Source organism: Oryzias latipes, chromosome 18 (assembly GCF_002234675.1).
Source record: "Oryzias latipes chromosome 18, ASM223467v1".
NCBI classification, from domain to species: domain Eukaryota; kingdom Metazoa; phylum Chordata; class Actinopteri; order Beloniformes; family Adrianichthyidae; genus Oryzias; species Oryzias latipes.
Window position 1 is genome coordinate 24,516,598 of NC_019876.2, and position 25,524 is coordinate 24,542,121.

Here is a 25,524-nt window from a genome sequence, read left to right on the forward strand (position 1 = left end):
GAAAGCATAACATTTCACAGGTAGGTACTATATTTTTTTCCTTTTAATGCTGCGGGGGCTTCATTATTAGTACACATGTTGACATGCATGATGCTGCAGAGGCCTGTTGCACAAAAGTAGGATAAGGGATTTAGCCAGGATATCTTGGTGATCCTGGCTCAATTGATCCCCAATCCGGTTGCACTAAAGCTGGATAGGGGGCAGGAGGATATGTTATGGTATAAATTACCACGGAGATTTATTCTGTGGAGCTAGCCTGCTCCAGACCAGGCTAAATTCCAGGATCTATTTAATCGCATCCCTAATGTCAGTCAGCAGTCACCACAAATGGAAACCAATAGTTATTTCACTGCTCACTATACATTGTTATCACATATAACTAGACCCACTGTCATTATTTAAATGTTCGTGATCATTAATTTCAATCATTCTGGATAAATAATGAGTTTTAGATGATGTTGCTATCATTAGATAATTTACAGTTTCCCATAGACTATAAGACTATATATAAAATGATAGAATATTAGGGCCGCAGAGGGAAAAAAACACAAGTCATAATATTGCAACCAGTTGTTTTAAAGGAGGACAGTTGTTAAAATGACAGATGTGGGGCATTTCGTGAAATTGTACTTCAGTATGGTTTCATAAACGAAGACATGCTGATGTGCCAGAATATGAAGTATCACATTTTCATAACTATCAAAACTGTAAAAAGAATATGTTGCTTTTCTGCAGAAAGAACCAGCCTCATAAATTTATGACTTTATCCTTTTTCCTCAGTGGGGCCCTAGTACTCTGTCATATAAACAAATACACATTCCATATGAATATAAAAACACAATGTGTAACATTATGTTCCTTTATTGAATAAGGACAAAAAAAGCAGGTAACTACACTCACAAAAAGTCCACTTTGAATGAACATAAAAAAATTATGGAAATGATTTCCACATGATTAGACAGCGTTACTTGAACAAAAATGAATAATATTGGTCCTACTTAATATATTTAGGTTGGGTCAACTTAATGTACTTAGGTTCAAACTAATAAATTTAAGTTGATCCAATTTAAATACTGCAGTTGGACCCAAATTTAAATTAATATTGTTGCTCACTTTCAAAAGATAAAAGTTGATCCAACTTAATTGAATCACTTCAATTATTCACACCTCATTAAATTAAGTTTATTAAACTTAAATTTGTTTGACTACCTAACACAATTTATGTGGATATAACTTATTTTTTTGCTTTAATTTTATTTATACATCTGACATTGGTAATGTTTCCCAAAGTGACCAACAATGGGTCTTTTAATTTTCACATCAAAGACATGAATTACTCAGCAAAGTCCCACATCTCAAGACAGGAGCTGAAATAACACAAATTCTGTCTTAAGTATTGTAACATTAACATTTTACCGCACAAGGGGGTTGTTCATCATCCTCTCCCACACTCTAACTCATGGTGCGGTAAAAAAATAAACATAACAGTTTAAATCACTAGTTAAAACAGAGTAAAACAGCTAGACAATAAAACCCATGGACAAAAACTCACACTTAAACCCAAATCTGCCCAGATAGACAAAGAAAATGGTATCGCACAATTCCTTGCGATTACTAATGTATCCAATTTAATGGTATCATGTTGGATCAACATGATTGAAATGAGTAACTTTTAAATGGATTTCTTTTATGTACGATCGACATGATTCATTCACGTAAGATTTACAAACATAAAATTTTCTTCTCTGGGTGCCGGCGGTGCTCTCTCCGCGCAGGGAGGGGGTTCACATTACACCTGAGCCGGGGGTGTTCGTGTCCCTGGGGGGTGGCTTGTGGTCCTTGCCCCTGAGCGCTGGGCCCCGTCAAATTTCCAGCTGTGGCCGAGCCTGGTCGGGCCATATTTACAACACCCCTTGTGGGCGCCCTTTTTTCCCCGGGGTTCCCCCCTCCTGGGCGGGGGCGGCGGGCCCCGGCCTTGCTCCTCCCTGGACCAACCGTGGGCTGGGTGGGTGGCTGCCTGGAGTGCGGAGCGGGTCTCCCTTGGGGGGTCCTGGCATGTACCTGGGGTTGGGGCGGGGGGATGCCCGGAACTCCTGGGTGGTGATGGGGTGCTCGTCTGGGGCTGTGGGCGTCCTTCTCCGGTGGGGCCCTGCGTTGGGCTCTCCCGGCGCGGCGGGGGGGCTGGTTGGGCTGGGGCGGCGCTCTCTTTCCCTCCGTGCCTCCCTGCTCTCTGGCTCTGGGGGCCTCGCGGCGGTCCTGCTGGCCCTGGCCTGGGTGGCGGTCTGCCTGCTTACGTGTGGCGTTGGAGGGATTCCGGCTGCCGATGCTGCTGCGGCGGGGGTCTTGGGGTTGGGATGGCTGGGCACTCTCCCTCCTTCTTTCACATTCTACCATCCATTTTAGAAGAACATAAAACCTCACCTGAGCACAGGTGTTAGCTCACCTTTGCACTAACAGTTTGCATGATTGAATGACTGAAATATTTCACACTAGTTGGTTTTAAGGCATAAGTATGCGTGTGAACACTATCTGTTTTGTGTATATGTTGACATGTGGACATTTTTGCAGCCAGCAGGTGTGTTGATAACATTTGAGTGTGTGTGTGGACAGGCCTTCCCCTTTTGTACTACATTTGAACCTTACCGTAATGATAAACAACCAGTAAACTTGTTGCTGTCTCTAACGTCCCTCTCTCTTCTTCCCTTCTCTCCTTTTCCGTCCGGTCCAACACCCAAGATTTTCAAACATGGTTGAAATTAATAAAGTTTGGCCTCAACTACAAAAGGGGTTTATTCAGACATACCTCTGGTTTGTATGAAGAATAATAACCCCTATTGTTAAAGTAAAATATGTCCAACACAAGAGGCCCTCAGCTCTCATCTGCCTGCCCAGCTGTTGGACAGGACAAGTTTAAAAAAAAAATAAAAAAATTATTTGCCAGGTGGAAGCCTCAAATTTAGAATGTTCTAAGTTTGTATCATAGTCTGAGATGGAGCTCGAATTTGGTTTCTTAAGCTCATTTATGTATGAAGTATGCCAATGAAGCATAGTAATTGTGGCTTTGAACTCGTTCTTAATATTTAGATGGAACTTCGACTAAATGAATGTTTCTTGAGCGCGTATAATGGTATGCCAAATGGAAGTAAACTTCATGGCAGTTAAGCTTGTTGTAGTACTGTTGTTGGAAGCTTCGAAATAATGGATGTTACTAAGCTCATATAAATAGTATGCCAAATGGAGGGTTTATGGCGTTGAGCCTGTTGATAGTTTTGATGGAAACTTCGAATAATGGATGTTACTTAAGCATGTCATAGGATGCCATCGGAAGCTTTGGATTGGATGTTAAGTCAGTGTCATCATACGGGTTGTTCATGGCGGTTCAAATTATAGTTCCTTACAGCGTTTTGCGGATGTGGGCTTACGTTCTAAAAAATCAGGTACAAGTAATTCTTATGTTGGCTCCCCTTTCATTTCTTTCCCTCTCTCTTTCAGAAAGTATGTTCCCCTAGTGGTTTCCACGAACGGGAGCGGCCCAACAGTCAATGGTGCCGGGTCACACATAGCAGATCCATTAGATAGCATGTTCCCTTTGTGGCGCTGTACTCGAACGGGAGCGGCCCAACGGTCAATGGTGCCGGGTCACACATAGCAGTCATACGTGAAAATGGAGTGAAATGAAATTGGAATGCCGCCGAAAACACACCTCATCTTATTACACACTGACTATACATTTACATTTTCTTCTTCTTGATGATCTTGGTGTTGGGGGTTTTTGTTACCCGAAAGTTTTATGGAAAATTATTTTATGGAATTGAACGGAGCCTTATGCCAAAACGAAAGAAGTGAATGCCAACTTAAAGAATTTGAATATTAAGTATGTGGAAATAAATATTTTTTACTGCAAGAGTTGTCTGACAGAAATAAGCGACCCGTCGCAATTTCTGGAAGGCACACTCGGCAGTGTTTTACAGGTTAGTGATAGGGCATTTCAGTTAATTAACTCACCTGATCAGCGTCCTATTTAAGCCAGGTGCGCAGTTGTTCATTCTCTTTCCCTTCAGCGCTCATTCGTCGCCCCTCCCTCCTCCCCGGCTTCCACCTGTCGGCTCCGTTAAGGGGGTTTTTGTTACCCGAAAGTTTTATGGAAAATTATATTATGGAATTGAACGGAGCCTTATGCCAAAACGAAACATGTAAATGCCAACTTAAAGAATGTGTATTTTAAGTATGTGGAAATAAATATTTCTTACTGCAAGAGTTGTCTGACAGAAACGCAAACTTTATTTTGTTAAGCTTATATACAGCATAATAGGATTAGGCTATTATAGTAATATGGATTTATACATTTCTGACTCAGTGACCTTTGAACTGAGTCAGAACTTTTCTTGCAGATTTCCAATGGATTCAGACTTAAGGACATAGAAGAAAGAGCTAGCCCAGATGGATCACTGTGGTACAAACTAGCAGAATAGTCTGGCTATGTTGAAAACATTTTGTGGAAACATACCATCTGTGTTACACCAAATTGATCACTCACATGAATCGGTAAATTAAATTAATTCAAATTAATTTTATTTATAAAGCACCTTTCATGTCAAACAGACAGCTCAAGGTGCTTTCCATAAAAAACAAAGAAGAATACAATAAAACCAATCCCCACACATGTAATAAAATAACTAAATAAGCCCCTTATAATAAAATACACAAAAAACAAGCACAAATACAAGAGAAATGACAGAGCTAAAGAAAAGAGAACCCAGAAGGCGTCGTCCGCCCTGTCCTCCTGTTGGCCGGGCTGTCAGCATCTATGCAGCACAAGCACAACTCATCCCAAGCACCCCCCGCCCCAGAGACCCCCAACCCCCAGGCCCAGAGCACCAAACATGGGCGCACCAGGCCCGGCAGCCCGGAGGAACCGGAACAAGAGATGTCAGAGGACAAGCGTGGCCAAAATCTCTTGGAGCCCGAACACTGACACCCCAGCCAAGGCTGAGAAAACACTCATAAACAGTTTAAAATGTAAAAGTAATAAAATAAGAAAGTTAAAATATAATATATAAATCAGGTAAAATATGAAAATATTAATTCAAAGAAATAAGATAAGGTGATTTAGTGCATAAAAAAGTCTAAAATATAAATTATAATAAGTTAAGACATAAAAGGACTAAAAGGCATTAAACAAATAAATATGTGATAAAATAGCATGTAAAATATAAGAGCACATTTGAGATCTAATTAACCCTTGTGCTATCCTAGGCATTTTAACATTGGGAGTTGGGTCATCTAGACCCACGAGACAGTGCTCTGAACCTTTTTTCTTCAATGATTTGTGATCTTCAATGGTATCCATGGATTACCGTATTTTCACAACCATAGGGTGCACCGGATGTTAGGGCGCGGTCTCAGTCACTGAGGATTTTCCGTCTTTGACACATACAAAAGGCGCGCGCACGTTAACGCCCCGTTCAGAACCTCAGCGCTTCTAGAGTGGGTTAATAAAAAATCCAGTCTCTGTTTTTTTTAGAGGAAACATTTTATTTTGTTACTGTTCTCCCTAACTGAATAACACAAACCGAGTGGTCACTCACTTGCGCGCTTCTGTTTCCCTTCCTCCTTATCCTACACAAGTGGCGCTAAAGACACACAGCACAGACACAGAGGTACGCAGCGCGTGCCATTACGTCTCTTTTCTTCCTTTCTCTCGTCCAATCAGAGCACGAGAAATCATCTGCCTTCCGGTTCATGCAAAGTGGCTTCCTTTTCATGCAAAGTGCCTTCCTTTTCATGCAAAGTCACTTCCGTTTCATGCATACTCCTCTCTCGCACGCACATATATACTTTTCCTCACACGCACATATGTACTTGTCTTTCACATACATATATTCTTTTTTAAGAGAACAATGAGAGTGAGAATGTATGTATGTGGAAAGTAATGTATATGCATGCGAGACAGAGAATATATCGATGCGCAAGTGAGAATACATATATGTGCAAGTGAGAATATATGTATGTGCATGTGAGAATATATGTATGCGTAAGAGAATATATGTATGCGAAACAGAGTATATATGACTGTGAGAGCAAGAATGTATGAATGTGAATGGTTCAGAATAAATAATGTCTTATACGGCCCCTCATAGACTTGTGCCAGTCTGTCTCTGCATTTCTCCTATGCGCTAGCGAAAACAGCAGCTTAAAGCAGTGGGCAAGCTGCTTTTCTGCTTACTCCTCCTGTACTGAAATGGTTGAGGATTATGAGGTAGAAGGAGCATAGAAGCCTTTAAAAAGTAGATAGTTGCACTGCAGTTAGGTTCCACTTGGCCTTTACGTCTCTCTCCCTTCCTCCTTCCATCTTCTTCTACGACCCACAACTACACGTTAGGCGCACCGGCTCATAGGGCGCCCCCTGCTGGCGGAAGAAAATGTATGACTTTTCTTCTTTCCACCTTTCCACCTTTGTCATGGTAGGGAGAACACGTCAATGTAAGGGTGGGGGTCATCTAAGATAGCAAAAGGGTTAAAAGGTGAGTTAAATAGATAAGTCTTTAATTTCTTTTTAAAAACCTCAACAGTGGATGAGGCCCTCACATCCTCAGGCAGGCTGTTCCACAGACGAGGTCCGTAGTGTCTAAACGAGGCCTCGCCATGGATTTTTGTCTTGACTCTAGGGACCCTCAGCAAGCCTGAGCCTGAGGATCTAAGGGCTCTGGGAGGTTCATAAGATAAAAGCAATTCTGATATAAAAGAAGGACCAACACCATGGACACTCTTAAAAACTATTAAAAGAATCTTAAAATCCTGAAGCTGACAGGGAGCCCGTGCAGAGATTTTAAGATTGGTGTAATGTGCTCCCTCTTCCTGGTTCTCGTTAAAAGGCGTGCAGCAGAGTTCTGGACTAGCTGCAGTTAAGAGTGGTTTATTTACCTCAGAAAAGGGGGCATTACAGTAATATAATCTTGATGAAATAAAAGCATGGATTAAGATTTCAGCACTGGCTCTAGAGAGAAAGGGTCTCACTCGGGCGATATTTCTAAGATGGTAAAATGCAGTCTTGGTTACTTGATTGACGTGTTTTCAAAGCTAAGATCTAGAATCACACCAAAGTTCCTTACTGTATCACATATGTTCATAAAGTGGGTTGACAGATAAAATTGGACCCTATCTCTCTCAGCTTCAGAACCGATAACTAAGACTTCAGTTTTGTCCTGATCGAGCTGCAAAAGGTTCTCTCCCATCCACATTTCAATATCTAAAATACAGTTTAAAAGGCTGTCCAGGGGTCCAGTGTCATCAGGAAACACAGCTACATAGTACAGTAGTAGAGTAAATTTATTGTTTTTCTTTGCTCTTTTGTTTTTTTTAGGGTATATCTGTGGTTAACTTTTGGACTTTTTGTTGACTTATTATTTATCTGTTATTATTATTTATTGACTTATTATTGATTTATTTAAAATGTGATAAAATATTATTGTTTATTATTATTGACCTATTATTTATTTATTGTTATTATTTATTATTATTATTATTGACCTACTATCGATTTATTATTATTATTTATTATTAATAATATTATTTTTTTATAATTAATGACTTATTATTGACTTATTGTTGGGCTTTTCTAAATAATTTAAATTACATGTCAAAGTGGTCTAAAAATTCTAAATGTGTAGAAATTATTTTAAAAAATTCTTTGTAATGAAGTCCTGCAACTATGAATTTTTCATTAAAGATTGAGCTTTCAAGGTTGACTGTTTCTCTTATTTAACAACAAATGATGTATATATAGATCTATATCTAGATCTATATATATATATATAGATCTAGATATAGATCATCCACTGTTGAGGTTTTTATTAAGATAGATAGATAGATAGATAGATAGATAGATAGATAGATAGATAGATAGATAGATAGATAGATAGATAGATAGATAGATAGATAGATAGATAGATAGATAGATAGATAGATAGATAGATAGATAGATAGATAGATAGATAGATAGATATAAGCTACTTAGATGCCACTAAAGGCTATAGAAAACATTGCCACGTGGGCACCGACGACCTCACCAAGATGGCGTCGCGCTCCGCCTCCTTTGGCCAGGCTTCCCAGGCAGGTGTGTCTCCTCTAGCGATATAACTCATTGGAACCAGCTCTTTTTCAGTTTAGTCCCTTTGGCTGAAGAACAATTCATTTTTCATCATTTTAAAAATACTTCATACTTTACTTCTTTTTATTTTTTAGCATTGATTCTTTTTTATTCAGTCAGATTTGTGAATTTATGGCTGAGGATTTCCTGAAGCTGTAAAGTTTATCTGCTGACATTACTCTAAATCAACAAGTCTGTGTGGAATCTGTGAATCCTCCGGAGAAAAATATTGGTAACAATTTTGATTTTCTTCAAGATCTGTTTGTCGAAACAAAACAAAAAAACAAACAAAAAAAGATTTAAATCATATGTTGTTTAATGCAGCACAAGTGTTTTGGAATAGATTAACATTAACAGCAGTAATAAGCTAAAGAATGACGGCTCACAATGACGGCTCACCAAAGTAGAATTAATGTATTTAGCAGAAGAGGCATTTTTAACCTTTGTGTTAATTTTCACAGGGTGTCTTATTTTTTAGAACTTGTGTGTTTTTGTCTAAAGTAAAAAAGAAAAAGAAAATTATTCATAAAAAAAACCTATACAAGATGCCCTGTTTGATTTTATTTTTGTGGCTTTGCTGCTCCTTCTGGGTTTTACTCTCAGAGAAACGGGCCAGAATGTTTGAAGACTACAGATTCCCGTTCAAACAGAAACGACACAAATTCCAAAGTCCATGTCTGCCTCCATGCACCGTCAATATGAAACAGAGACACCTGATTGGTTACAATCTAGACCAGGGGTCGGGAACCTTTTTGGCCAAGAGAGCCATAAACGCCACATATTTTTAATTGTAATTTTGAAAGAGCCATACAATAATGTGGTGTCTCTTTCCCACACTGAGGCACGGAGACTTAACCTCTTTTAAGGTTCTTTATTCTGGTTACTGCACACCGCAACAAACGCCGTAAAATTAATTCAGCAACTCCTGAATCTCTCCCGCTTAGATGAGAGCGCTTCTCCCAACTTTATATTCCCCCTCTCCCGCGTCAGCCCTCCCATTTCCCTTATTCCGCCCATAGCTGAACCCCATTGGTCCAAACTACCTAACAACAGGCTGAGCGACAGAACTGAGAGCCAATCAGATCTCTGCTTGATGCGTTCATGGAACTCCAGAACTTTTAACGCGGCCCACCAGCCACCCAGCCCAACTCAGTCAGTCCGCGACAATATGTTTAAAACTAAATATACAAATGAATGTGTGCATTTGATGTAATTTCAACACTTTCAAAGTACAAGTCTGTGGATTCTGTTTAATAACATCGTTATGCTGTTGCTAATAAATGATGAGTATTTCTCGTGGTGGTTTTGCTGATGGTCTAGTCTGGTTGATACGTGGTGAGTTTCTGCTTCATGCAGGCGTTGAGACTTTAAACGTGATCTTAGGTTGGTATGAATGTACTTTAGATGTGAGACAGACTGCTCACATGCAGACGTGGAGCCAAACACACACTCACACGCTGCAGTGAGGGACGGGTAGCGGGTTTTACGTTTTTACAATCCCTGCGCGATTCACCTGCTGCCGGTCCCCACAACCCCTCACCCCCACCCTCTGCTTTCTTCTTCACACCTCCCGTCCCCGCAACTGAAAGAGCGCGCAGTATTAGGCACGGCAATTCACAGGTTTCCAGCTGGTACAAACTCTGAGAAAAATTAGATAATAGTAAACTGATATGCGGTGCAGATTTTTCTCCCCAAGCACCGATACTACTGCGCGCCTCTGGCATCGCATCGCGCACGAGAATGACTGGTCTAATGAAAAAAAAAAGTATAATTAAAGATTTGTCTGCGAGCCACATGTGACCATCAAAAGAGCCATATATGGCTCGCGAGCCATAGGTTCCCGACCCCTGATCTAGACCAATCAGCAGCCGTTTGATGGCACCAACAGTATGTCATGCTGAACTGAAACTTATGAGATCAAAATCAGAGATAGGGAAAAAGCGAGATGAGACACAACGCATGTAATAACATCTGTGTTGCAAACGCAAAAAAATTTTTTGAAAGCGAAAAAAAAAAGTTCCTTTAAAGCAAATATTATTTATTTTCATTTGCCACTTAGAAAGCTTTGTTTACAATGTCTTGGCATACATATCACTTCATTTAAAACAAGTGGCCTTAAATTATTGCAACAAAAAAAGATATGCTGTATAGATACATACACTTGGATTTATATCAGTTTGAAATAAAAAATAAAGAGCTTTACATTTCATCAAAAATGTTATGTAATGTTTTCTTTTTTGCCTCATTGGCTTATTGTTCTGCTTCAGGCATTTGGATTTTTTTCTGCTGTCATGAGGCAGCTTCATGTTTATGCTCATCACTCATTTATAGAGCTTTACTTGACTGTCATGTAGGCCAGCAGGTGGCAGTAGTGAACCAGAACAGTGTTTTTGGAGCCTAATATTTACACAGCTGCATTTTCAGCTGTTCATGACAATATCTAAATGTTTCTTTTAAATAACATTATAAGAAAAAAAGCTCAAACACAGTGAATGTGGACTGGATATTCGTTTCTAAAAGGGAATCTGTCTCTGGTAAATTCAGATACATGAAACTAGAACTTTAGTAAAACATTTAACAAATACATTATTTATAGTGTGAGTATTGTCTGGTTTTTATTTGTTTGATTTCAGTTTTGCTTTCTCAAAGCTTCGTTCAAGTCTCGCTGTACCATGCCAAGCCATGCTTCTTCTTAAGGAGGGTTGCCGGGGCCGCTCCTCTTAGAGTTTTCTTTTATCTTTGTCAGATTATGTTTGTTTATTTCTCCATTCTGTAACTGTTTTTTCATGTATTTCTGGGTTTTCATGTCAAATGGTCAAACATGCTTCATAAGTTTATGTTTATTAGAGAATCTAAATTGTCCCGATGTGTTGATGTGAGTGTGTGGTTGTGCGTTCTTGCAGTTTGGCCAAACAGAATCAAGTATTTACACGGACCATGGTATCATTTCTGATATGTACACTTCGTCGGCCATTAACCCTTACGTAACTTACATTCACATAACAAATACTTCACTATACATTTACAGATACATTTCCCGACAATGGTACATTCCATTTTTATGACAATGGTACAATCCATTTTTATGACAATGGTACATTCCATTTTCATAACGTCCCTTAAGGGCGGCCGAAAAAGCCTAAAGGGAGGGAAGGACAGACCTTTGCTCCACTGAAGATCCAAAGTCCCACAGCAGCAACACAGGTCAAACCCCCGTATGGGTGCATGTGACTACGGCTTAATGTGTTAGAGAGAACAGCTTTGATAAAGTCACAGTGTACTGACCACACCAGCTGATGATTAACAGACCACTCCCAGAAACAGATTTTTGTGTTGAAGTTTGGTTAACCTGTAAGTTAAAAGACACAAACTTCTGTGATATATTTGCTTTTGTCTTGGATCATATTTTTTAAATGGTAAATACTTTAAAATTGTTGACATTTATTATGCAGCGTTGAAACTGTGAGCTACGTTAATGGGACCCACATTTGAATGGACTTAAAATTTCATAAAATGTTAACTTTGAGAATAAAAGGGACACCGTTTTCCTTCACACTGAAATCAAAGTGTTGGAATGTGCATCACTATTTTTTCCTGTTCTGTCAAAATGGATAACCATGGCTTGATCCTTGTGGGTAAAATACATTTATATCTAACCCTAATAGTTGATAGTTGATGTTTTTTTTGCTGCCAACATTCTAGTTGGACAGTTTGATGGAAAACCAGCAGCAGAGTTAATACATGGAAACAAAAATCGGTGTAAAACTTAACAGGACCAATCCCAACATGGCAGAGGAAGTTGAATATTTTCATGTGGATTTAGGGGCTTTTGATTGCAGGTGTCGTCCAGGTGTGTGTCTGAGCTCCTGCATTCTGAAGAAGATGAAGCACCAAATAGCAGACTTCCCCAGCGGGCCGCTGGATATTTACAGGAAGAAGGCCTCCTTCGACTGGAAGGAAATGCTCGTCTTCATCGATGGAGATGAAATCCTCCAGTTCAAGGTGAACTAAGAGTCTCTGCTCCTGCTGATGATCTGCATTGGTAGTTCAGTCTCACTTGCTGGAGTCTGTAAACATGAAACTTGATGTGTAAAGACCCACTCTGATGAAAATTGTTTTTTTTTCTGATGATGGAGGACATTTATAAAGAAAAATAAGCGTAAAATTGAACTTCTGAGTATTTCTTTATTCAAACTGGTGTCAATCAGGAGTGAAGGAGAAAATACCGTTGGAAAAAGAGCAAATTTGTGATGTTCAACCTCCCTGCTCCAAGCTCTCAGCAATGGGTAGACTAGAGGAATAAAACACAGTTCTTTTCCATTTTGGCTTAAACTGTGTGATCATAATTAAGAGACCATTGGGAACACTTTCATAATAACTTTAAAGATGATCAGAGTGGAGCTTTAAGGCTGTTTGAGTTCAGTTTTGCAGCTTTTAAGCATCAGAATCTTTTTAGTTTTCATATAGGAAAAAAAAAGACTAAAGGGGCTTTTCTGAAAATGTTCAAACTCAGAGAGCTCCTGAAAAATGTTGGAGCTACAAAAAAAAAAATCAAACTGTGTTTTATTAAATATTTATATCTTGTCGGGACCTTTCCAAATCAATCCTGTTTGACTAAACCAGACTTGACGGAACCGTTCCTGGTTGGATCAGTCTCTCTGTTAAATGTGTTTGAGAATAAATGCATCTTTTCAAGATGCATTGTTTTTTTCAAGATGCATTTTGTCAAGGATTTTCTTTTTTTTTTTTTTTCAAGATGCATTGTTTTGTTTTGTCTGCATGTATTCTGTATTCTTCATGCAGGAATACATCTTCAAGAGTCTGGAGAACGATCCTCTGTTTGCCCGTCAGCCAGGAGAAGACCTCTCCGTAGAGAAAATGAGAGAGTTGAACTTCCTCAGGTGAACACGTATGATGAATAAATGATCCCATTCTTCAACATTTCCTGATGAGATTTTTAAAATCTGCAGAGTGAAGCAATTATTCCGCTATAATTTCCTGACAAACGAAGAAGCGACGGCAAACCCCTGGAAGCAGATGATCCTGGAGGACTGCCTCTGCATGTACGACTGGCCCTGCCTCGGCAAATTATTCCTTCACAAAACAGTACGTCTGCCGTATTAGTATCATTTATAGAAAGACAAACATTCTGTTTCCCCTTTTCTTGATTGTTTCAAGTCAAATTTTTAATTTCAGATGTTTGGGGGAACCATTGCTAAGTCGGGATCAAAGAGACACCAAAAATTTGTTGAAAGCAGCGAAGACATGACGGTAAGAAGAAAGACAAAGAGTTTGGTTTTAGAGGAAGTCCTTTAAGCTCTCCCTGTCTTACTGACCCATACTGAGGGACAGCGTAATGGCTCTGGGAACATTTGCAAATGCTATGAGTGAACTTCAGATTCCAACTTTGAATATTTTAACATTTTGATTTCAGTTGGTTCTGGAGTTTATATTACCAGCAAACTATAAATCATAAATTCTGACGAAAGCCTGAAACATTTCACTGTGTGAATATGATTCTATAGAACAGTTTTTTCAACCTTTTTTGAGCCATGGCACACTTTATCCTTGACAAAAATCCCGCGGCACACCAGCATCCCAAAAAGAAGGGGGGAAAATTATAGTCTGTACTGATGTACAGCCCCTCTGCAAACTCACATGCATTTTTGTCATAATTTTGTTAGAAAAAGCTGGAAGCTGCAGCTTTTTTTTCTAAAAGATGTAATAAAGGTTAAGTTAAAAGATTTAAAAACTGGTTTATGTGTGTTCGTTGTGGTTTCAAGACGTTTAAGAGGAGAGACAAATTGTGCGCTGAGACGCTGTCACTTTTAACCCAATGCATCATGGGAGATGTAGTGCAAACAGCCGCCGAACTCAGACAGACTTGCGTCTCCGAGGACACCAGATCTTGTGGAAAGCTACACCGCTAAAGACGAGCTTTAGCTGGTATTTTTGTTAGAACTGAGCGACTTTATCAGAACAGAACAAGGAAGTGAAGACTTTAACCACTTGTGATTGGTCAGACTGATGACATGTGATTAAGAATCCAAGAATGATTGGTGGAGACAGTTAAAGGGGTGGGACTTTTCCAAAAACAGCTGAAACTACGGCTAAATCGCGGTACCGTCATTCTTACCGAAATGTCTTTAATAGAATCAAATAAACACAAAGAAAAAAGTATTTTATGATCTTTCATATTCCTAACTCCTCAGTGTTTTATCAGGACCTGTTTGGATGAACACAGAGCTGTAAATGTTTTTAGATCAGTGAATGAGGGTAGTTTCCCACGGCACACCTGACCATCTCCCACGTCACACTGGTTGAGAAACACTGCTTTAGAAAACACAAATCTCTGTTTTAAAATTAACTATCAGAAATATTAAACATTTCTCACAAAATTGTAATTTTTGAGAAGCACAGGTTTTGGTAAAAAAGCTGAGGAACACTTGAGGATCAGGGTTGGGTAGATGAGCACTGAGAAAACACTTGATGCCACATCGGTGACTCCTGAGTTATTCCTCCCATGAGGCTTTGCTGCCTTTGAATGACTTACCTACGAGTTCTCAGGTCTTTGGCTGTTTCGCACTGACTGAGCTGAGCCATGGCAGCAACACCAGAGCCCTGAGGACCACAGCCACATACGACCCATCCACCCAGGTCAGCCCACTCTGCCCATCACCCCAAACATCAAGGCTTGAAATCATAGAGTATAGAGAGACTTCTTCTTTCTGGTTTGGTGTAGGAGTTTGTGATCAACTCTCCAGACTTCGAGGCAGCCAAGTTCTGGATGGGGAACCTGGGGAAGAACGCCACCCACTGTTTGCTGTATGCCCAGCTCTACACACCGGACCAGGTCTGCCACGGCCTTCACGCCTTTGTCGTGCCGGTAAGATCCTGAAAACCATTTGTCTCTACAGAGGTCAAAAGTCTGGATCACAGACATAGATTTGGACTGCTATCAACCACTTGCTGTATCTTGTGAATGGGCTGCATGTGAAGTGTGTGGTCTGTGTAATCACACATAAACGTGAGCAGAAGACGTGTTGTGTGTGAACCAAACAAGAATTAGCTGTGGCGTTCCTCAGGGTTCCACACTTCCATCTTTTTCATGTATGCTTCCTTGAGTCTTTAAAAAGAAGATTATAAAAAAGGAAGGGGCAGCGTGGCTGTGTAGTGGTTAGCACTCTTGAAAAAAAGGAAGAAGATCCTGGTTTGAATCATGGTTGGGTTTCTGTGTGGAGTTTGCATCTTCTCCTCGTGCATCTGTGGGTTTTCTCCAGGCATTCCAGTTTCCTCCCACAGTCCAAAACAAAAAAGCTTTCTAGGTTATTTGGTGGCTCTAAATTGCCCTTAGGTGTGCATGTGAGTCTGACAGTATGACCCTGCAACAGACTGGCGTTTGGTTCAGGATGAACCCTGCCTTTGCCTAACAGTGGCTGGATTGGCTCCAGTAATCTAATACCCCAGAAGGGATTCAGAACCTGAAAATGGATGGACGATAAGAGAAAAAGGCTTTTTTTATGTGTTGTTTCCTTTTCATAGACTTTCCTTATGAAGTCATTTTTATTTGCACCAATGTTTGCTTTAAAACTACAACTGATTTGTTTTAAAGGGAAAGATTTCAAAATGAATGTATGAATATGAAGTCAGAGCCTTGTGGAACACCAGAACTAACTGTAGCAGAAAACACTGATGTTCAAACATCTCCACATCATCAAATCATTTTCTGCAGTCAGAATGATGAACGTATGGATGTTTGTGTTTTTTAGTAAAAGATAGTTTGATGTTAAACTCTCTGCAGGTCAGAGACCCAAAGACCTTGCTGGCATTGCCAGGGGTTCTAGTTGGAGACATAGGCAAGAAACTGGGCCATAATGGACTGGATAACGGGTCAGTGAGACCAGAGACAGACACTTTTCTGTATTCTTATTTTGTCTGTATCTAAGGTTAAGTTATAACTGCCTTCTCAGTGGTTGAAATGGTTGAGCATATTTAAAAAAACGTTTAAAACATTGATAGTGTACATTTATTTTTGTTATTATTATTACTGATTTTTTAAAATGGTTAAACACAGGTTATTTTCTTCTCTGGGACAGATAGAAGTTGGATCATAGAGAACACAACGTTACCAGAACTGTGACTTTGGAATTTTACCTTTAGACAGTTTTTTCCACCAGTTTCTTTTTAGTACCATTAAAATTCCCAATGTGGATCAGAGCAGTTTTTAATTTACAACAATGTTTAACTTCAAAAGTACACCACATCTTTTTACTAACTGCACGGAAACTGAGAGGCTTCAGCATTAAAAAGCAGCTAACAGAAAATAAGAAAATCCCGGGTTTTCTTCCTACCAGGTTTGTAATGTTCCACAACGTGAGAATCCCGCGAGAAAACCTGCTGGACAAGACGGGAGACGTTACCCCTGATGGACGCTACGTCACTCCGTACAAGGTCAGAACTCTGCTGAAGGTTTAAAGATCCTGAAGAAAGCCGGTTTCCATCATCATATTTCGTTTTACTACTTCTTCACCTCTTTATCCGATTCTCTGTGTCTGTGTAAAACGTTTAGAATTGAAGCTTTTCGTGGTAAACTGAGGGGGACCTGGCTGCAGACAGGATGGCGCCAAACATCATTAACAAAGCGGAAATTCTACGAGATTTCAGAATTGTAGCACCTTTTATTTAAATCTTTTAATGTGAACAAACCATTAAGACGAGCTTATAATTGGTCAAAAACGGTCATTGGTTTATTCATTTCAAAAATGATATTAAGAAAAGATTTGTAAAACTGTTAACGCTTTCAAACCAGAGATTTAGCTACCATGTTTACATTTCTTTGACTACAGAAACCTTTCAATACTGAATGCGATCAACGTGAATCAGTGTATTCTGTCTCGGAGAAAAGCAGCTTTGCACCGGTATGCAACACTTTATCTGAGTAATGTGTTGCATATCAGTGAAAAGCTGCTCTAAAGTGTTGCTTACCGGCACAAAGCCACTTTTCTCTGCTGATTTGCTTTGATCGGGGAAGGAGTTATGGTATGTCAAAGGGCAAAGAAGACAACTTAGGTGTTAGAGATTGTAGCTTAAAACTGGAAAAAAAAAAATAATAATAATAATCACAACTCTTAGAGTCGGCAGTTTAATTTCAGCCAAAAAAAACGGTACTATTGTAATATTTTTTGACAGATTAAGACTTTCAATTGAAAGTTTCTTCCTTTGATCCAAAATTTTAAAGAACTGTTTGTTTTTTTTAATCAATGAATAATAATATAATAGAAATGATAATTGGCTTATAACCAGAAAAGAAAAGTGACAGGCAGAGAATCAGAGGATCTGACTAGTTATGGCACTGTATACTGTATACTTTGCTGACGTTAACCTGCTAGCGTTAGCATACTTCAATTCAATTTAACACTGAACCACAACTGTGGATCCCAGCTTTTAAGGAAAAAACAAGCATAGTCTAAAGTTAAACAATAAACAGGTTAGCTTGAGTATAAAATAGAGAGGGTCAATGAGTGAAAAAAAAAAAAAAACCTTTCTATAACAAAAACCTGGTTGTCACCAACTGGCCTCCTTTCCTTGTTTAAATGGGGAACAAGCAGGTCATGTATTTGCTCTCTAAGCTTCGTTTGGCCTTGTATATCATACAGGACTGCACATGCAATAGAGAGAATATGTAAATAAAGGAATTTCCTCAATGAACTCTGTTCACATCACCTCACTCCGATTTTGCTTTCTCTAGTAGAAACTGCTTTGCATCCAGGCTTTGTGCTTTATTTTGTTCAAATAAACAGTTTTATAACATTTTCATTTTAAAAAATCTGTTTCCCTTGTGTTCTGCACAGTTTGTCAAACCTTTCTTTTAAAATTTTCTCTTTATCTTCTGCAGGACCCCAAGAAGCATTTTGGAGCTTCTCTTGGGGCTCTGTCTGGTGGCCGTGTGTTGATAAGCAGGATGAGCATCGTTCACTTAAAGCTGGCTGTGATTGTGGCGATCCGCTTCTCAGCCACCAGGAGACAGTTTGGACCCAAAGACACAGAAGAGATTCCAGTGCTGGAGTACCAGTTACAGGTGGGGGTCAGAGCCAGAGGCGGAGTTACAGCAGCCTGTCCTTTGGGCAATAAGCAGATTCTCTTCACAAAAAGACAACAGTCTGTCCATCTGCTCAAGAAACATTATAGTTAGAACATCAGGAGAATGTGTGAAGCTGGAAACTATAGACAGTTATGCACTGAAGGAAGTTTGCCTGAAATACTTAAATTTATTCCTTCATGATAGAGCTGTGCTTCAACTTTCCTTAAACTAGTTTCTCCAAAAACTTTAAGCAGATTACTTTGAAAGAGAATAATCTGGAGAGAATGAGTACACTAAGGTTTCCAAAACTCAAAGGAATTCTAGCTCTCATGTTACTAAACACTCGGTCCAGTCAGCATGAAATAAAAGTCTGTTCCAGCTTGAAGGATCCTAGCAGACATCCTGAAGAGTCTCAGTCTTCAGGCTCCAGCTCAGATGTTGAGTCTCAGAGGAGAAAAGGCCACCAGAGCTGAGGATGTGGCTGCAGCTGATCACGGATCACAGCTTTTGGTTTCTCTGCAGCAATGGCGTCTCATGCCTTACCTGGCAGCAGCTTACGCTCTGGACTTCTTCACCAAATCTGTCTTCATGAACTTTGTAGAGTTCCAGATGGGACAGATGATGAAGGACAAGAGTGACAGACAGGTGAGTGGACAAGCTGCACGTCTGGACCTCAGGCAAAGGTCATTGATGGATCAGAGGCTCACTCACCGCCTCTGCTTGGAGAAACCAAGCAGCTTCAAGTGTCAGACTTTGCTGGTTTCGTCCACAGGACGAGTTGGGTCGGGAGATCCACGCCATCACCAGTTCCTGTAAACCTCTGGGCTCCTGGACGGCTCAGAGGGGGATCCAGGAGTGCAGGGAGGCCTGCGGAGGACACGGATACCTCGCCAGTCAGCTTCAGCGCACATGCTCAGACTCTGAGCGGGCCTGAGACCTGACTGCTGTTCTTGTGCGTTTCAGTGAACCGACTCGGCAGTCTGCGTGACGACAACGACCCAAACTGCACCTATGAGGGAGACAACAACGTGTTGCTGCAACAGACCAGCAACTACCTGCTCAGCTGTTTCCAGGCCAAACGGCACAGTCAGTGTCCATCTCACTCTGTGATGAGCTTTGAAGTTTCCGGGTTTTTCTCTGAATGTTTCCTTCAGTCACTTTGACTCTAACACTGCAGACAGAAAGGTGGCAGCAGAGGCTGAGGCTGCAGCTGCAGCAACCATCAGTGAGCATCTCTGCTTCTCCATAACACCTCTGTGTTTGTCTGCTTTCAGACGCCGTTCACATTCAGTCTCCTCTTCACTCTGTGGACTTTCTGGACGATTATCAGAACATCCTGAAGACCAGATTCACAGCAGGAACAATGGAGGAGTGTCTGAACTTACAAGGTCTTCATGAAAAACTAATCACATTTATTAGACAAATGCAGTTTTTTATGGGAACGAAGAGTTTTCCTCAAAGCAGAGTTTAGTTTATCAAAACATATTTTTACCGAAAGAGGCAAGGCAAGTTTATTTGTATAGTACAATTCGTACACAAAGTAATTCAAAGTGCTTCACAAAACAGAAAAATGCATTAAAATCATGATACATCTTAGAAATAATCATTGTAAAATTTACTTTAAAAGAAAAGAAAAAAATTGAAAATTGATTTAAAAATAAAGGAAGGAAAGAAAAGTGCAGATAGGTATGAAGGGCCGTATAAGACATTATTTATTCTGAACCATTCACATTCATACATTCTTGCTCTCACAGTCATATATACTCTCTTTCGCATACATATATTCTCTTACGCATACATATATTCTCACTTGCACATACATATATTCTCACTTGCACATCCATATATTCTCTCTCTCGCATGCATATATATTACTTAACACATACATACATTCTCACTCTCATTGTCACTCTTAAAAAAGAATATATGTATGTGAAAGGCAAGTATATATGTGCATGTGAGGAAGAGTATATATGTGCGTGTGAGAGAGGAGTATGCATGAAACGGAAGTGACTTTGCATGAAAAGGAAGGCACTTTGCATGAAAAGGAAGGCAGATGATTTCTCGTGCTCTGATTGGACGAGAGGCTGCCACCTCCTATTTTGAACAGAGGCTAACATGAACCAGCAAGAAGGAGCCACGGTACATATCGCCGTATTTGCTCACTCTTCCAGAAGGATGTTGTTTCCATTTCTTATGTAGTTTCTTTTTGGAATAATTTAGTTTATCATTTAGAATGGAAACAAGATTTGGAATTTACCAGCAAAATACTTTTTAACCAATAAAGTGAAAGAAATCTCATTCAAACTAATCCATAAATTCTATCCATCCAAACTATAACTGCAAAGGTTCAAAAAAGATATTGATGTTGCCTGCTGTTTTTGTCAAGAACACCTTGAAGATGCTGTACATTTATTTTGGTCATGTCCCTTTTCCACTACTTTCTGGTCTAAAGTTTGTCATTTCATTTCCGCCCACATTGACCCTGACTTTCGCCTGTACTTAGAAAATGTTATGTTTGGCATCACCCACTGTCCATCTCATAAAAAAGAACAGTTGTACTTCATTAACCTTTTGTTGTTTTTATGCAAATGGCACATTTATAAATCAAAAGTTACGAATCATACTCCTCATTTCTCACTCTTTATCAATGAGTTCAAACAATACATTAAGACAATAAGAAACTCTGATAATAAGAACGCCATCAAAACATTAGATCTGTGTGTTAGTTTCAATATATCTGCATAAAATGTATTAACCCCCTGGCTTGTTCCTTCGTTGTTGTTGTTCACTGTTTAACATTGTTCTGTATTGAATTTTTACATTCAATAAAGTTTGAAAAAAAAAAGGAGCCACGGGGGTACTGCAGCAGGCCATCGGAACCTTAAGAAGTATTTTATCTTCACCTCACCATTGCCTTTTTTAAGACATGACAGCTGGTTTTCCCACATTTATATGAAGTTATGGATCGAAAACAAAAGGAATTTGTTTTAATGTAAATGCGTGTTCCGGCGTCTACAGGAAGTGTCGCCCATAATTCATGCAAAGGCTCATGGGGGCTAGGAATAAGGTGGATACGGGTTTTCTGTTTCGGTGGCGCTTCTATTACCATTATTGGTATTTGAGACATTCCTTTGTGCCTCTAGAAATGCAGACAGATTTGTGACCACTTGAGGTGAAGATAAAATATTTCTTAAGGTTCCGATGGCCTGCTGCAGGACCCCCGTGGCTCCTTCTTGCTGGTTCATGTTAGCGTCTGTTCAAAATGGGAGGTGGCGGCTTCTCGTCCAAGCAGAGCACGAGAAATCATCTGCCTTCCTTTTCATGCAAAGTGCCTTCCTTTTCATGCAAAGTCACTTCCGTTTCATGCATACTCCTCTCTCACACGCACATATATACTCTTCCTCACACGCACATATATACTTGTCTTTCACATACATATATTCTTTTTTAAGAGTGACAATGAGAGTGAGAATGTATGTATGTGTAATGTAATATATATGCATGCGAGAGAGAGAACATATGGATATGCAAGTGAGAATATATGGATGTGCAAGTGAGAATATATGTATGCGTAAGAGAATATATGTATGCGAAAGAGAGTATATATGTATGTGCAAGAGAGTATATATGACTGTGAGAGCAAGAATGTATGAATGTGAATGGTTCAGAATAAATAATGTCTTATACGGCCCCTCATAGATAGGACCTTTCAGTCATATACACGGCTAAACAGAAATGTTTTAAGTCTAGATTTGAACATGAACACAGAAGAGGCCTGTCTTACGACTTCAGGGAGGCTGTTCCAGATTTTAGCTGAAGAATATTGAAACGCTGATTCCCCTTGTTTAGTTCTGACTCTGGGAATCAACAGGAGGCCGGCCCCTGAGGATTCCCCTTGTTTAGTTCTGACTCTGGGAATCAACAGGAGGCCGGCCCCTGAGGTCCTCAGATTACGAGATGGTTCATATGGCACTAACATGTCAGAGATGTACTTTGGTGCGCGGCCATGGACAGACTTGTACACAAGCAGAGCTGCTTTGAAGTCTATTCTTTGAGATATAGGGAGCCAGTGCAGAGAACTGAGCACAGGACTAATGTGATCATACTTCCTGGTTCTGGTCAGAACTCGAGCAGCAGCATTCTGGATTTACTGAAGCTGTTTTACAGCTCGTTTGGAGAGGCCGGTGAGCAGGCCGTTACAGTAGTCTAACCTACTGGAGACAAATGCATGAAGAAGTATCTCCAGGTCTGGCTTTGACACTATGTTTTTGATTTTGGCAATGTTTTTCAGATGGTAAAATGCCGCTGATGTTACTGACTTGATATGGCTGTTAAAGTTCAGGTCAGAGTCCATGATTACCCCTAGATTTCTGACTTGATTTGAGGGTTTAAGAGACAGAGAATGAGAGTGAGAATGAGTCCAACAGATGAGAAGCAGAAGAAGCAAGAAGCTCCTTTGACGTCTTTGTCTCTGCAGTGTCTCTACTGCAGTCTAACAGCGCCCTCGTCTGTCTCCTCAGTGCCTCTGGATGCCTATAAGTGGCTGGTTTGTTTCCTGATGGAGGAGAGTCAGAAGAGGCTGGAGCAGGAGAGAGCTGCAGGCAGAGACGACTTTGAGGCTCGGAACAACAGCCAGGTAGGAAAAGCAGCTTCATTTCAAACTAAAACTCCCACAGAACGTGATGGATTCTCCATAAATGTGCTGGGAATTGTGGGAAAAATGGGAACAATACATTAAAGATTAGTCACTGTATTGTTTTTCCAATCTGTAAAATTGTAAAGCACACATAGTGAAGATGAACACAGAAAAGAAGACTTGGAGCCGCGATCACTATGTTGAACCTGAGAGTGTCTCTTTGTGAAAATTATCTTATCATCAGATGTTTTTTTATTTTTTATTAATGTTTCCCGTTTTCCAGTTTTTCAGTGTTTTTTTTTTCAACATGGTCTAATTATTGGCTTCCAGCAAAGATGACATTATATATCATTAATGTGACTTATTTCTTTTTGAAAATATTTCTGCATACAGAATGTGAAGAAATTGAAGGGATTGATACTAAACTTTCTTAAAGAAACTGTCATAAAAAAGGTTTGGTCTGCTTTAGAGATTCATAAAAGAGCTTAGAAATAAAACAAATCTTTTATTCAAACAGAAAACATTTGATGGTTTCCCTGTTTCAAGTCTTTCATAGATTTATTAAATGATTCATCCTTCATAGGATCAGGTTAAACCACTTCTGTTTTTCTTCTCCATTGTTGCTCTGAGAAGTTTCCTGAATCACTTTCAGTCTGAAATCTCCAAAATCTGTGAAAACGGCTCCTGATCACAGAATTCCTGCAGTGAAATACCACTGATGACCCTAAGGTGGCGCTTTGGACAGAATTCCAGTCTAATAGGCCAACACTTTGGTGTTCTACTTTGTCCTCCTGGTTTCAGACGTTGAAGCTGCGGCCGTCTTTGTCCAGGTTTACTTCTGCAGGTCTCTGGCCATCGCCTTCATGGAGCACTGCTGTCTGCAGAACTGTCAGCAGCTGATCTCAGATCAGGACACGCCGGCTGCTCTCAGAGCCGTTCTCAGCAAGCTCTTCTCCCTGTATGGACTGTGGAGCCTCAGCAGCCACATGGCCACACTGTACCAGGGTATGTTGAGAAGGAGGCGGTCTGCTGGAGGCAGAGCTGGTAACACAAAGGTGATCTGTGTGCAGGCGGATATGTGAATGGAAGGAGGCCTGCAGAGCTGCTGCAGACAGCAATCCTGGCTCTCTGCTCCCAGGTACACAAAGACATCCACCCACAGAGCAATGACTGTACGGCTGATGATGCTGATGCTGAATCTGTTTGTGGCTCAGCTGAAGGATGACGCCGTTGCTCTGGTGGACGTCTTGGCTCCGCCCGACTTCATCCTCAACTCTCCTATTGGTAAAGCAGACGGACAGGTGAGAGCATCACCAGGAGCCGACTGCACTGAAAATCTCTTCATACCATGTTTAATGATTCAGCAGAAACGGCTGTTCTTGATGAAGAAGTGTCTCTCCTGTCTGCAGTTCATGGTTTTGACTTGTTCTTTATCAGTCCTGATGTTTCTGGATGATCCAGGCTCCATTTCTCCAAGCTCAGCAGGAAGTTTCTAGTTTAGTGTGGTTCTTTACAGGAGTAATGATTCAAGGCTTTCCTGCAGTTTCTGGGTTATATTCAAAGACCCACTATAATGAAAACTGTGTTTTGGGTGTTTAACACAAACATTTTCCTGATGATGGAAGACATATAGAAAGAAAATGAAGATTAAAACTGCATTTTAGTGTTTCTTTATTCAAATTGTCGTGAATCAGGAGTAGACAACATAAAGACTTGCCTTTGGAGAAAGCTTGTAGACGTTTTTGTAGCTAATATCCTGTGATTCATCTCCATGTTGCTTCTTCCTGCAGCTCTACAAGAACCTGTGGTCGGCGGTGCTGCAGAACAATCAGGTGCTGGAGCGCCCCTCCTGGTGGAAAGAGTTCTGCTGGGACAAACCGGTGGTGGGATCTCTGCGCTCAAACCTGTAGATCTTCATCTTCCTCCTTCACTGTCAACCAAAAATGCTCATTTCTCTCTTTTGGGTCAGATTCACTAAAGTCTCTAATGAGGACTGCAACACTGTACAAACACACAAATAGATGACATGTTTCAAACACCTTGACTGCATTTTTTTCTAATCAAAAAGGGTTTATTCCAGACATAATTAAAGATTTAATAAAAACCTGTGTGTGACAGAATTCTTCCCATCTGCTGACTGTCACTGGGTTTGTGGATTAGAGTCTCAGGAGACTCAAGAACTTTAGGCCACAGCTTTAAACAGCAACATCATACAAGGAGGTGGGGGGAGCCGGTTTAGCTCGTGCTGGTTTGACATGACCATGCAGTGTGCTAGAATGTTCTATTTGGATTGGATTCTTTGGATGTGGAAAAACAACAGTGGGCTGGACTTTAGAAAACTAAAATGTGAATGGATTTGACATTCATTCTTGTTTACTTGTTTGTTTGGACACATATTTAATTTAAATGTGATTATCTTCCAATAAATCCAAGGAATGTGGAAAACTTCACCTGCACTGTTCAGTATCAGCTATTTCTCTCTGAGTCACACTGGCTGAAGTTTTGAATAAAGATGTTCTGGATCCATTTTAGGTCAGTGAATCGGATCAAATTGGATTGTTCAAAATGAACCAATATCAACAATGGAGGACCACAAATGACATGTAAAATGAGTCTTTACCCTCCTACTAAATAAACATCTTCAGGTTGTCTGAC

The 25,524-nt window shown here is 40.1% G+C and overlaps 1 protein-coding gene across 2 annotated transcripts; it reads left to right on the forward strand.

Annotated features, from left to right (window-relative positions):
• LOC101168027 (peroxisomal acyl-coenzyme A oxidase 3) lies at window positions 1-25,524 on the forward strand. 2 transcript variants are annotated; one of them, XM_023966139.1, is made up of 19 exons: window positions 1-20; window positions 11,989-12,151; window positions 12,953-13,050; window positions 13,120-13,255; window positions 13,346-13,420; window positions 14,717-14,806; window positions 14,892-15,035; window positions 15,951-16,039; window positions 16,504-16,600; window positions 18,045-18,227; window positions 18,753-18,875; window positions 19,003-19,123; window positions 19,194-19,316; window positions 19,505-19,618; window positions 22,754-22,869; window positions 23,700-23,874; window positions 23,940-24,007; window positions 24,084-24,170; window positions 24,660-25,524. In XM_023966139.1, the coding sequence occupies exons 2-19, from the start codon at window positions 12,032-12,034 to the stop codon at window positions 24,777-24,779; spliced, it is 2,079 nt and encodes a 692-aa protein (XP_023821907.1). In that variant the 5' UTR covers window positions 1-20; window positions 11,989-12,031; the 3' UTR covers window positions 24,780-25,524. The 2 variants fall into 2 exon arrangements, with proteins under 2 accessions (XP_023821907.1, XP_023821906.1); XM_023966138.1 differs by lacking the exon at window positions 1-20 and adding an exon at window positions 8,168-8,381.

What these genes read in the sequence shown, in the direction of transcription:
- LOC101168027 (XM_023966139.1), top strand. Translation starts at nt 12,032, where the DNA reads ATGAAGCACCAAATAGCAGACTTCCCCAGCGGGCCGCTGGATATTTAC. An exon ending in CATACGACCCATCCACCCAG is followed by an intron (nt 14,807 to 14,891) that starts GTCAGCCCACTC and finishes GGTTTGGTGTAG; the next exon opens with GAGTTTGTGATCAACTCTCC. An exon ending in CATAATGGACTGGATAACGG is followed by an intron (nt 16,040 to 16,503) that starts GTCAGTGAGACC and finishes TCTTCCTACCAG; the next exon opens with GTTTGTAATGTTCCACAACG.